This window comes from Perca flavescens, chromosome 4, assembly GCF_004354835.1.
Source record: "Perca flavescens isolate YP-PL-M2 chromosome 4, PFLA_1.0, whole genome shotgun sequence".
NCBI classification, from domain to species: Eukaryota; Metazoa; Chordata; class Actinopteri; order Perciformes; family Percidae; genus Perca; species Perca flavescens.
In genome coordinates, this window is record NC_041334.1 from 22989350 (window position 1) to 23003096 (window position 13747).

General features: G+C 40.2%; 1 protein-coding gene across 2 annotated transcripts in view; it reads right to left on the reverse strand.

The window, feature by feature from the left end:
• Positions 1–13747, reverse strand: part of LOC114553903 (SLIT-ROBO Rho GTPase-activating protein 3) — a 39184-nt gene that overhangs the window by 20833 nt on the left and 4604 nt on the right. For both annotated transcript variants that reach the window (XM_028575361.1, XM_028575360.1), the window contains exons 2-3: positions 7598–7793; positions 3114–3276 (exon numbers count right to left, since the gene is read on the reverse strand). In XM_028575361.1, the coding sequence (XP_028431162.1) occupies positions 3114–3276; positions 7598–7793 (359 nt within the window). The remainder of the gene's footprint in view (positions 1–3113; positions 3277–7597; positions 7794–13747) is intronic.

Consider the following 13747-nt stretch of genomic DNA (forward strand, 5'->3'; position numbering starts at 1 on the left):
GGGAAATTTGAAAGTATATTTGAGAAGCGCACACAAGGAGGCTAACCTAGCTTACCTTAACAAGGTAGAGGAGAACGCAAAGCCCCCTTTCCCCGAAACAGAAGCCATACATGGCATGGATGTATGGGTACAGGGCCAGGCAGCATGACGGAGACAACCGCAGGACAGAGAACACCACAGGAAGGGTTTCACTGGCAACCCGATAGTTACTGGTTAGTAAATACGCAGGAACACCACAAGCGGGAGGAAGCGTGGGTTAATATATGTGCATTGATACTGGGATGTCTACACAACTGTGAGTCGATTGACTTCAAAAAGTGCGCCACTTTACCGGAACCAAAGTTCAAAACACCTGTTCATGTATGTCTTTTGGCTATTAAGGTTTTTTCCTAGAACACGTCACTTTCACATTTTGCACTTGCTGCAGCATCTCATGTAGACTGTTATTTATTTATTATTTATTTATATTACATATTTATGACCATATGTAGGCTACATTTTATGTACTGGTGTTATTGTTGAATACATTGTGAATACATATTTCTAAAATTGTAGGATGTATTTGTTGAGTTATTATTACACAATACTTTTTCTGACCTTTTTGAATCCCCCGACAAATAACCCATATTACAAAAAAAGACTAAAACTAGCACTAAAACTAATTAAAAACTACACTAAAACTAAGCATTTTCAAAGAATAAACTGAACTAGCAAACCCGCTTTAAAAACTAATTAAAACTAAACTGAATTTGAAAACAAAAAGTCAAAATGAAATAAAAATAAAATCTAATGAAAAATACAAAACTATAATATAATATAAATTTAAGCACATTCAGTACATTTAAACTTTGGCTTAAAGGAACACGCTGACTTATTGGGACTTTAGCTTATTCACCGTAACCCCCAGAGTAAGACAAGTCGATACATACCCTTCTCATCTCCGTGCGTGCTGTAACGCTGTCTGACGGTTCCAGCATTAGCTTAGCCTAGCACAGATCCTGCAGGTAACTGGTTCCAACTAGCCTACTGCTCCCAATTGTGACAAAAGTGACAAAATAACGCCAACATGTTCCTATTTACATGTTGTGATTTGTATAGTCACAGCGTGTACAAAAAACAACGTAACATGAGACACAGCCATCTTCTAACAGTAAACAAACCGGGAACTATATTCTCAGACAGGGTTGCTGCGAGCATATCACTCCGCCCAAGTACTATATTCTTCCGCCTGAGAATATAGTTCCCGGTTTGTTTACAGTTAGAAGACGGCTGTGTCTCATGTTACGTTGTTTTTTGTACACGCTGTGACTCTATAAATCACAACATGTAAATAGGAACATGTTGGCGTTATTTTGTCACTTATTCGGAGCAGTAGGATAGCTGGAACCATTCACCTGATGTTCTGTGCTGGCCTGATGCCGCTGGAGCATACAGACAGCATTACAGCACGCACGGAGATGAGAAGGGTATGTATGGACTTGTCTAACTCTGGGGGTTACGGTGAATAAGCTAAATTTCCAATAAGTCGGCATGTTCCTTTAAGATACGAGTTGATTCATTCCCTTCCCCGCATGTGTCATTCATTAGCAGAGAGACTGCACTGCAGCTGAACCAGGATGCTACAGCATAACAGGGTTATTGTTTTGGAGAGGTTTGTCACAATTTAAGCTAAATTCTTGCAGAGGGAGACTGTTTTTCTGCATCCAGCTATTATTCCTCCTCTTTATGCTGGCCGCAAGTCATCACAGTCTCATAAAGGCTTCCATCATGACAGTGCAGACGCCCCTAGAGGACATAAATTACGGTAGACTCCTGCGGCTGTCAAACAACACTGATCTGAGATCCCCAAGGCACCGCCCCTGAACCACTGGCACTCTGCTACTCTCACACGTACCATACATTACATACAGTACATATGCTAGTTGAGATATGAGAGTAAAAACAAGAGTGATATTATCACTCTTGTTCTTTACAACAACAACAAAACATTTTTTGTTTCATTGGCATTACCATTTGTGTATCATACACAAATGTATTCCGTGTGGTTAACATTTTGAAAAAAATAAACAAGGTACATCTAATTCTCTGCAGGTTACTGAATGAGTCCTAGTTAATGTAAATTTGGAGTGAAATTAAATTAGTGGGAAAGAGTGATGAGGTGTAGAGCAAGGTTAGTGATCTAAATAGGCAGCAAACAGCATGGTTTTGAGAATGACAATGCACATGATGAATGGGGGAGGTTAAAAAAAGAAACACAATCTCTCACCAACCGTGTTAAGCTTTACTGTAGACACAGGTGGTACATGGTAGCAAGGGTCTACTGTAAGGCTAAAGTGGTGTAATTTTAGGTAGGAAAAACCTCAGTGATGGGTGGGAATAGTCTACCTAATTATTATTATTATTATTATTTATTACATTTATATAGCGCTTTATCATAGACACTCAAAGCGCATTTGGGGGGGGGGGGGGGACTGCTCTCTAACACCACTAATGTGTAGCACCCACCTGGGTGATGCACGGCAGCCATACAACGCCTTACGACGCCAGACGCCAGAACGCTCACCACACATCAGCTAGTTAGGGAGGGGGAGGGGAACATATTTTTAGTGGTGGGGGAAACCGGAGAACCCGGAGAAAACCCACGCAGACACGGGGAGAACATGCAAACTCCACACAGAAAGGCCTGGATTTGAACACAGAACCTTCTTGCTGTGAGGCCACAGCAATAACCAAGGGGCCACCGTGCTGCCCAAAATATAATGGCCATCATTTGAAACAAGATTATAAAGTAGTTGGGAGAACCTTGCATGCAAACAATGTACTGTGTACTGTAATTGAAGGACTGATTAAACATCATTGGTCACGGCAAGAGCCAATGACACAGTGAATCAATCATATGAGTGAGAAATGTTTTAGCTTAGTCGTCAGAAAAAATATTTTGTATGAAATAATATACAGTGTCCTGATAAAATTCAACATAGTTTTTGTTGGTGTGGCGTCAAGTTCCCAGCTGTGGGCATCAGTCATGCGATTTGAGCAGATAAGTTCTGTGACGGTGTGCGTTAGTAACGGTCAGGGTTACATGCCCTCTTCCAATTAATTCAGATTCTGACCTTTTTGAAGAGTCTGATGACATCCTCGCCCACGTGTGCCAGACGGACAATGACGTTGTTGTTGTAGATGTCGCTGAGAGTGGCGTGGTCTCTGCTTTCCCGCCTGGTCTGGTCCAAGACCAAATACCAGCAGTTCACAGTGGACAGGAGATTCTGGTCCTTTCTGAAAGAGCCAAGGAAAGACTTCACAAAGATGAAAACGTCTGTCAGTTTCAATTACCAATTTTTTCAAAGCTGCCCGCAATATTCAGACCATACAGTATATTGCCCATAAGTAAGAAAATTGGGTTGTTGTTTTAAAAATACAAATTGTTGTGTGCTTAGTTAAACTCTCATGAAAATACTTGGTAATCGGGCTTCATGTCTGTGTACTGTAACATAAAACAGAATGAAGACTGTCCTACAGGCCGCACAGATCTTACATTCGATCCATTTGTAGCAGCTCTGGGGCTTTACGTATTAGAGATCAAGGGGTCACTACACATGTAGAGAGGAATCAGCAATAAAAGGAGGCAGCTGTGCACGCACACACACACACACACACACACACACACACACACACACACACACACACACAAACACACACAGAGGAAGACACACAGAAAGCATGCTGACTGCCCTCGCCTCCTTGCTCGAGGGAGCATGTGAGTTCAATTATCCTCACACCATAGACTTTGTTGTTTGTCTCCAACTTTTGTATTTAGAGAGCTTTTAACTGTTTCTGTTTCTGGTCTCCACCAATTGTGACTATAACATAAAAATGCTGCATCCTACTTTTTATACAAAGCCTGCTTAAAAGCTGTGTAAAACCTTTTGCTCTTGGCTGATAGTTGACCTACGCTGGGATCTGATCCAAATCCAACTTTATTTCTCTTTAAATGGCAGTTGAAAGGAGAAAAGGGAAGTTAAGATGAATGATTGTTAACCATTTGCATGTCTTTGTAGATAGGAGGAAGGATATTCAGTTCACACACCGATTGCCATCTCTGTTGATTTGCACCCAAAGAACCTTTCATTACACAATCAGTCAGAAGGAGTATTGGCAGCAAAGCTCTCTGCGAATATCTCTGAGAAGTTGATTTTCTAGATAAAATTAAAATTAAAACATTGAAACCTATCATACTGAATACAATTATGTTGCTTGTGACTATAAATATAACTTGCTTAAGGCTGCCCGCTCCTCCTTATTTTGGCAAGAAACACACAAAGGTTGAGCTCCATCTGCATCAACATCCTGACTTTCTTAAACCTCAGGTAGCAAACTCAAGGAAGGTGTTCTTGAGCAAAGATGAGTGATGCAATGATTATGAAGTGACCTATTCATTTTCATGAATGGTTAGTGGGCTAGCTACATTTACACCTCACTAGCTATTTGCAATCTGCCACACTGAAAGCTGCTTTTCGAAAGAGTTCATTCCAACACTGTCAGAAGCAGTGGGTCCTTAATTATTCTGTATTTACATTATCATTGCATTTGTTTCTATGAATATGCTAACATGCAACTTTATGTGCCCATAAAATCAAATACCATTGACAATTTGACTAGATGCTACAGTTTCAAATTATGTCTAGAAAGCAATAATTCTATATTATTTGTTGGACTCTCTTCAAATCATCTGATGAAAAAGCAATCCATGGCAGCATCTTCGACTGTAGCTTGAGTCAGAAATGCAGAAGTTATTTTTGACTCTCATCTCAGTTTTGAAGATCATATTGAAAGAGTAAGTCCTGACTTGTTTTCTGTCAACTGCTTCAAAACTTTCATCATTTTATCCTTGGAGAGGTTTATTCATACTTTACTTTTCTTTTTGAAGTGAATTATGATGTTTTGCTGTCTTGGTGAAGCTCACTTTCCGATCTTCTGCTTGTGTAGCGTCTGCGCTATACTAAGATGAGATCATATGGGCCGAATTGCAGCTTCATTTATGTATCTAAAACAGTGCGGAAATGAGGAATTCTAAGTAATGACAACAAGACTGTTTGTGCGTCCACATGATACAAGCTTTCTGTGATTGTGCACTGCCCCCACCCCTCCTCCACACAGTTGTTAATAGCCCAGAAGGACACGAGGATTAAAAAAACATGATTGACTCTTCAGAAGAGGTAATTATCTTCACTTGAGTTCTGGGCACTAAATTCGCCGGACGACACAATCTTCTGAACATAGCCATACTGAGAAATACAGAGAGAGTTGTGTGGAGCGGATAGTCTTAATTAGCTTTGTAGCAACTCATTTGGCAATGGCTTGACTGTAACGGACGTTAATTAATATCAAAAAGTTACGCACTAAAGCTTTAATACCAAAATCTGTTGAGTTGCCCTGATATTTTAGAAAAAAGTTTCTTTGATATAATATTTTAGGCGGTAAAACCACATTCAGATCACTTTTACATGTACCTTATCTGTTATTTTTTCCAGGTCTGAACGCCACATTTGTAATCTATATTCTCAGAAACTAATGCATAGTGTTGACTCTGTCAGTGCATGACTCTATCCTTCTATTTGGATGAATGATGTTGAAAAAATAGCACAATCCTAGTATGATAGAACAGTAATCTAAAAAGTTTGGTGTCAACAGCGAGTTTAAAGAGTTGCACTTGTGATGCTAAAGGTACAGTAATCCAGAAAGCTGGGCATCAGCATCTCCATTCCTTTCATCCTTTAACACTTTGATAAAAAACATGAACAAGTTATTCCCATAGGCCCTTGTTTCAAGCAGAGCCGGTGTTTGATCTTGTACATTGGATGCCAGGCACCAGACAGTACATCTTTGGCTGTTGGCTGCTCTTGAATAAGAATAAGACTATAGTAGTATTCGGGACACAAAAGAGTTGATGCAGAACTGCTCATGTCAGACGACAGAAGGAGGTTTCTACAAGACAGCCTACAATAACTACAACAATACCTGTTTCACAACAAGGTCTCTGCCTCATGAAGTAGCACTAGCCAGCTGAACTACGGTGTACTGACAATACAAAAACATACTGCGTCTATTAACTACTGTAAAACATGTTGGATATATTGTCTTTTCAAAACAGGTACACAGCGTCATATTCTGTTATAATCATATTTTTGCTGCATCTGTCTATTACAGGCAGTTTTGAAAATGTTCCTTGACAATCTCCTGCCAGCTTCATCAGAAATGAAAATCTGAACAGATCCCAGATAAGAAAGAAGGGCACTAAGGTTTTGCAGTTGAAAAAAAGTAAAATTAAACGACAGAGAGCGAGTGCAGAGCCAGACGATCACGTGGGATTATTAATGATAGAGACTTTGTCGGTCCATTGTAGTCTGAGAGTGTGAATCTAGCCTTTGACAGACAGATATAATGATGACCATTTAATGTGACGGGGTAGAATCTGGGACAGCAGGGTGCAGAGAGAAGTCATGCAATGGGAGTCTCTTTCAGGGGTCTCCCTTTAAGGGAATGCTCCATTTATCAACGTCCCAGTGACGGGAGCTCTCCGCCACGATTACGCTTTATGTCTAAATGGCCGGAGAGACTGAAAGAGAGATGGAGAGACCTCTCCTGAATAAACTAACGTGTTTATTACGCATGCCTGACCCAGCCAGGTCACATGAAAGGGTGCACAACGTATCAATTATAGCACCTTTACTGTAAGTTTGATTTCTTGCACTGCTAATTCAATACTACTACACTGGGTATTAGAGAAGAGCAGATTCTTCAAGAAGATTTTAATTTGAGAAATTCATCTTAACTCACCGATGTCCATTTATTAGTTTTTTCAGGAGGTTTCAAGCACATTTGTCAGCCTTCATTGGTCTATTTCCAAGGTGAAGAGCAAAGGTTTAGGCTTAAAATTGTCATTGAACAAACTCAAATGTATTCATATTAATTCTGATCATTCATTTGACCACATGGCCATGGGCAGCATATACAGTTAGAAAATGATCTGGAAGTCAGAGCCAGCTGCAGGTTGGTCAGAGCATCTTAGCAGCAAAAACTCAACATCCTGCACGGTATGTTTGTTTTATGACCACAGATCTCCCGTACACAAACATTTCAAACATTTGAGGTCAATCTGAGTAAAATAACCCACATTATTGCTTTCTTCAGACTCCTAACTATAGCTCTAATTTGTTTTCTCTGTCCATTGAGAAAATATTAGTATTTGGGTAGCAGTCCAGCATGACGTGTAAGAATGGAAATTTAATGACAGCCACATAGAAAAGACAGGGGGCTGGAGGAGGAGGAGTGGATAAAGAGTCTGACCTAGTTGGGAGGAACACAGCAGCCTGAGGCCACAAGCTTCCTTGGCCCTGGCTTTATTTCAGGTCATTTATTCTGCTCTTATCCCTCCTCTCCTTTTTCTTGCTTATCCCTCCTCTGCCTTCATCTCTCTTTTTCCATCTCTCTGTGGCGTGCCAGTGATCAGTATTAAATATGTAACAGTTGTTTATCAGTCAAACACATTGGATACAGATGTTCCAGTGCTTAGCAGACAGACAGTGGTGAGACTCACTTGAAGTGATGGTGCTCTCTCGACGTGCGGATCTTGGCGGAGTAGCGCTCGGCCAGTTTGTCCAGGCCTCTGGAGTACTCCAGCTGGAGTTCAGCTTTTCGACGGAAGAACTCCTGCAGGTCCTGCAGCAGCTGCAGCCGGGACTCAGACTGCTGCTCCAGACAACGGAACTGCTCTACCAGCTGGTTACGGATCTCTGCATATAAAAAAGGGAGATGCCACCTTCAGAATAAATAAAGCCTTTGGGGGAAATTGGCTTACATGCTGGGCCTCACTTCTGCCTGCCAAACAGCGCTGCAGGTCAAAATTTAACCCACATTCTTTTAGCAGTGGATATAGTAAATACAACTATGTGAGGATACAGTCAAGCACAAGCACTAATAAAATAACAAAGTCATCATAACTGGATAAAACTTGATGTCAAAGTGCATTTTTCCACTGTGCTTATGTGTGTGTGTTATATGTGCATGTAGCGGGATGGAGCGCGGGGGTGTCCAAATGCTGGGGTAGCACACGTGCTGCATATGAGATGCATGTCTGATGATTGCAGCAGACAGCATGGAAAATATAAAATAGGTCAGCTTCTCAAAATGCATTGTGGTGAGCGATCCTTCAGAGGAGTTTGTCTTGAAAAAAAAACTAATTGCGGACATTCTTTCGATTACAACACTGCTTTGGTTTTCTGCTTGGAAACTCGCTCCTATTCATAGTCTGAGAATGAAGAAAAAATATCTTTCGAAAATACGGTTGATATGGAATTTATAAATAGTATATATACAAATTATAAAACCATAAATCATATCAGAGCCTGGGGCTGAGTGATATATTTGATACACTATCGGGATAGTGACAAGGACATTTTCAAAAATCTCTTGTGTCACAATCCAATTGATTTTTGCATGTACAGTACATTTGAAATAAATGTACTGTACATACAAAAATCAATTGGATGCTGAACGCAATAAATTCATTCACTGCTATGCATTACAGAAGACCAAACTCTTTATACTATGCCTTTCTATACTATTATACATCAAACAAAAACTTGAATAATTCATTTTGGATAACAGAAATTTACAATGACACCATAAGAACATACTGTAGGACATCATTTTGAGGTTACATCTGTGGATTACACACACACACACACACACACACACACACACACACACACACACACACACACACACACACACACACACACACACACACACACACACTAAACAAAGCTTCACTCAGACACTAGAAACAGTTGAGCAACATTGAGATGGCTGAAGATTCCATTATGACAGACTGTTTCAACCATGCACATGATTGCTGCACACTGAAAGAAACTCTGTAAAAAAAATGTATCAATGGAAAAGATGGCCCAGCAGAAGAAACGCCCCTTTATTCACTTCTAAATGCTCTTTCTGTATCTACAATAAAGGATCTCAAAAATGCCTCCCCCATCGTCTGCGATTGTGTGAGCGAAAATGTGAATGAAAGAGCGAGAACGAGAAAGAGAGTAAATATGTAGTCCCTTGCTGTTTGGAGATGTACCCCTCATGGTCCCCATACTTGCCCAGTTGCCTAGTTACATGCCTCTGGAGGCATCTCAATGAGAGCAGGCCAGTTCCCTGTTCTGACAGTCGCAGCAGTCAGTCTGTTTAGCATAATGGCCAAGGACAAGGGCAACTTTTTCTGCTGTGAAATACTCAATTAACAGCCTTGTGCTGATGATCGAGGAAGCAAACAAGTTTAATATAGAAAGAACAATGTACATCTATGCTAAAATAGACCACTGAACAACACAATCTGTTGGCCTGTGTGACTTTAATCATTCTTAATTATAAAGTGACAAGCAGACAATATTATGAGCAAATCTAATTTGATTCAACTGCATAATTTTATCAGCAAGACCTCAAATAGATTCATATTTGCATTCACTCTCTTGTGAGCATGTTATTTTTAGAACTTAAACTGTTACTAGGGACTGTGCAATACTGTGCTACATTTGATGAATGATTCAAGCCTTTGCAGAGTAATGCATAATTACGAAGAAGCTGGCAAGGAGTTCAAGTGAATAATATACAGACAAGTATGCCTCAAATGCTTAATGTAGCTTCTTCTGCATCTTTTGATAGATGGAACAATAGCACAGAGGTCTTTAAATGAAATACAGAGTTGTATGCTACACCAAGTTCTCCGCTGCCTGGGAACATTGTGCAGCCAAAATGAATAAAATGTTCCACACCCCAAAGGCTTGTGGAAAAATAGGACTTTACCCATTTGTAATGTTGATTTTTCTCCTAACCCATATGGTTAACATCCTGGTGACTTTATGAAGCACTTTGAGCATAAATTAATTGCAGAGTCTTGAAGCAGAGTAAAATTAAATGAATGCCTCTAGCTGCTTAATCTGGTTGTGATTGAGCATTAGGATATTTATGCAGTATGATACAGATCATGTTGTATACAGAGACATGTTTTTGAATACATGAAACTAAAATCAAGCCACCCAAATACAGAATACTAAAACTCTCTCTCTCTCTCTCTATATCTATATATATATATATATATATATATATATATATATATATATATATATATATATATATATATATATACACACACACACACTCACCTAAAGGATTATTAGGCACACCCTACTAATACTGTGTTTGACCCCCTTTCGCCTTCAGAACTGCCTTAATTCTTCGTAGCATTGATTCAACAATGATTTAGAAATGTTGGCCCATATTGATAGGATAGCATCTTGCAGTTGATGGAGATTTGTGGGATGCACATCCAGGGCACGAAGCTCCCGTTCCACCACATCCCAAAGATGTTCTATTGGGTTGAGATCTGCTGACTGTGGGGGCCATTTTAGCACAGTGAACTCATGGTCATGTTCAAGAAACCAATTTGAAATGATTCGAGCTTTGTGACATGGTGCATTATCCTGCTGGAAGTAGCCATTAGAGGATGGGTACATGGTGGTCATAAAGGGATGGACAAGGTCAGAAACAATGCTCAGGTAGGCTGTGGTACTAAGGGGCCTAAGGTGTACCAAGAAAACATTCCCCACACCATTACACCACCACCAGCAGCCTGCCCAGTGGTAACAAGGCATGACGGATCCATGTTCTCATTCTGTTTAAGCCAAATTCTGACTCTACCATCTGAATGTCTCAACAGAAATCGAGACTCATCAGACCAGGCAACATTTTTACAGTCTTCAACAGTCCAATTTTGGTGAGCTTGTACAAATTGCAGCCTCATTTTCCTATTTTTAGTGGAGATGAGTGGTACACGGTGGGGTCTTCTGCTGGTGTAGCCCATCCACCTCAAGGTTGTGTGTGTTGTGGCTTCACAAATACTTTGCTGCATACCTCGGTTGTAACGAGTGGTTATTTAAGTCAAAGTTGATCTTCTATCAGCTGGAATCAGTCAGCCCATTCTCCTCTGACCTCTAGCATCAACAAGGCATTTTCGCCCCCAGGACTGCCGCATACTGGATGTTTTTCCTTTTTCAGACCATTCTTTGTAGAAGAAATGGTTGTGCGTGAAAATCCCAGTAACTGAGCAGATTGGGAAATACTCAAACCAGCCCATCTGGCACTAACAACCATGCCATGCTCAAAGTTGCTTAGATCACCTTTCTTTCCCATTCTGACATTCAGTTTGGAGTTTAGGAGATTGCCTAGACCTGGACCACACCCCTAAATGCATTGAAGCAGCTGCAATGTGATTGGTTGATTAGATAATTTAATTATTGAGAAATCTTATAATTATATATATATATATATATATATATATATATATATATATATATATATATATATATATATATATATCTCTGACAGATAATATAATGAAATGGGGGGAAACTATTGGTCACTGTTTCCTTGCAGGGTTGCCAGTTGGGCTCCTGTACTAGTGCAACAGAGAGCACTACATATCGCATAGTGAGGAGTCCTTGTCACCAAAGAAGCCTGCTCAAATTAGCCTAGCACAGCTATTGCAATGGCCAGCAGCAGTCTCTGGGGCTGTGTCTGCAGTTAGCCATGCGTGGGTAGTCACATGTGGCTTAACCCAGACTGACACGTTGACATAATTTGGGACAAATCAAGGCTGTGTTCTGTGAACACTTGTCTTCTGAATGCAGTAATGGCTATGGTATGCCTTTACAGCTCTCTCTCTCTCTCTCTCTCTCTCTCTCTCTCTCTCTCTCTCTCTCTCTCTCTCTCTCTCTCTCTCTCTCTCTCTCTCTCTCACACAAGGAAAGCAGAATTCAAAACGGTTCTCTCTTCAAATCTTGTATCGCTCAACTGTGGGTATGTACAGTATCTGTCATCACAGCAACAGTGTTACCAAGACACTGGAAACGTAGATATTGTTTTGCTGCCATAACGCAACCCTGACATTTCAAGACAGTATCAGTCTAAGCATGCTTTCATTATGAATAATACACACAAAAGGGCTGTGTCTACATGCTCCTCATGAAATGCATCTCTACATGCATTCCATTTCTATGGTGGCAGTAGGAGTGAGATGCTACTTTGTGACAGTCGGACTGTCACCAATATTACAAATTTTTATATTTCAATTCTTCGTATAATGTTTGAGGGAAAGCTATCAATGTAAAGTCAATGTTACAACGTTGCCACATGTTCCCTTAGCAACAACAAATCTTACACAAAACGGTGTAGAATATATCCTATTAGAACAATTTGTCCATAAGACTAAAACGGCTTGGCTCCAAACAGATCAAATGTCATTAGAGATTGATTAGAAGATAATGTGGCCTACAGCTAAAAGTACAGTATGATGAATGGTATCCCCTCGTTTTCTTTTGTTTTCAGGATTTACAGCAAGCTTAAAGATACCTCAGGCTGGTCAACTACACTCCTTAGAAGGCAAAATATTAATATTAATACGACGTAAATATGACGTGAGTAACCTGTCTGAAAGTTGTTGTCTTCTGGTAGCTGTGCCAAGAGAAATCTCAATCATTCCCAATCTTGCAGAGACAGAAAGCGTAGGTATACGTAAGGAGATAACATGGACACAGGCTAATTATTGCTAACTAAAATGCTAGTTACCATTAGTAATTAAACTTAAACAGCTAATGTAAGTCGAAACAGCTTCTACTGTACTGTACGGTAATTCCTCTACTATGCGACAGTAAGTCACGTGGTTATGACACAATCGTTAGCCTATTTTTATAAAAACTGCTACGGAGCCATAACGTGAGATACAAGGTAATGGAGCCTTTTAGCACTTACTGCGCAGCCTCCAACTGAGAGAGACATTGTCGTGTTTCTTTAGAAATAAACAATGGACAAAAAAAGTCTTTAAACGCTTCAGATGTAAAGTTATTCGCTGTCAAAGTGACGTCAAAATGAATGGCAGTCAATGGAATGCTAATGTCGGGTGATTGTTTGGTGGCATCAAAATGGCGCCATAGGAGGTTCGATTCCCTTGCAGCGATTGCACTCAGCTTGAGCGAAGCAGACACAAATGAGGTAAAAAAACCAGGAGTGAGTCGGTTCATTCTCCCGGTTCAGTGACACTACTCAGGTTAATTAATCGGCTCTTCGGTTAGTTCGTCAACACTAGTGTTGAAGTGCTGCGAGTCAGTCAACCTCCTCTAACTTAGCTACAGCCAGTCAAACTATAGCATGGCAACTGCAGATGCAGGAGACCCATCGACAGAACCTTTCACTGAAGGACGCCGGTGTGGAAGTATTTTGCATTTCCTGTGAGTTATGTTGACAACGTTTGCGTGGTCGACAAAAAAGCCACAGTTTGCAAGCTCTGCTATGTGTATGTACCATATTCTTCCACTGGCAGCACGACTAACATGGCCGTTAATCTGTGTCGTATATGTTCAATTGTTCAGAAATGGTTTGTTAAAACACTTAATTGTTCAGAGAAGACTATGGACATGGCTGTTTTATTGTTTTTTGTTTGTTTTGTCGTGAACTTGGATGTCATATTCTGTGAAGAAGACTGCAGTTACAAAAGAGAAACTAGATGGCAGGTTATAGATATAATTATTATGTCGTTAATAAATGTTTTAAAATTTGACAATGTAATATGGTACATTGCGAACAAAGGTCAGATATTATATTGCATAAAAGTCCAGTCTAAAAATGGCATAGC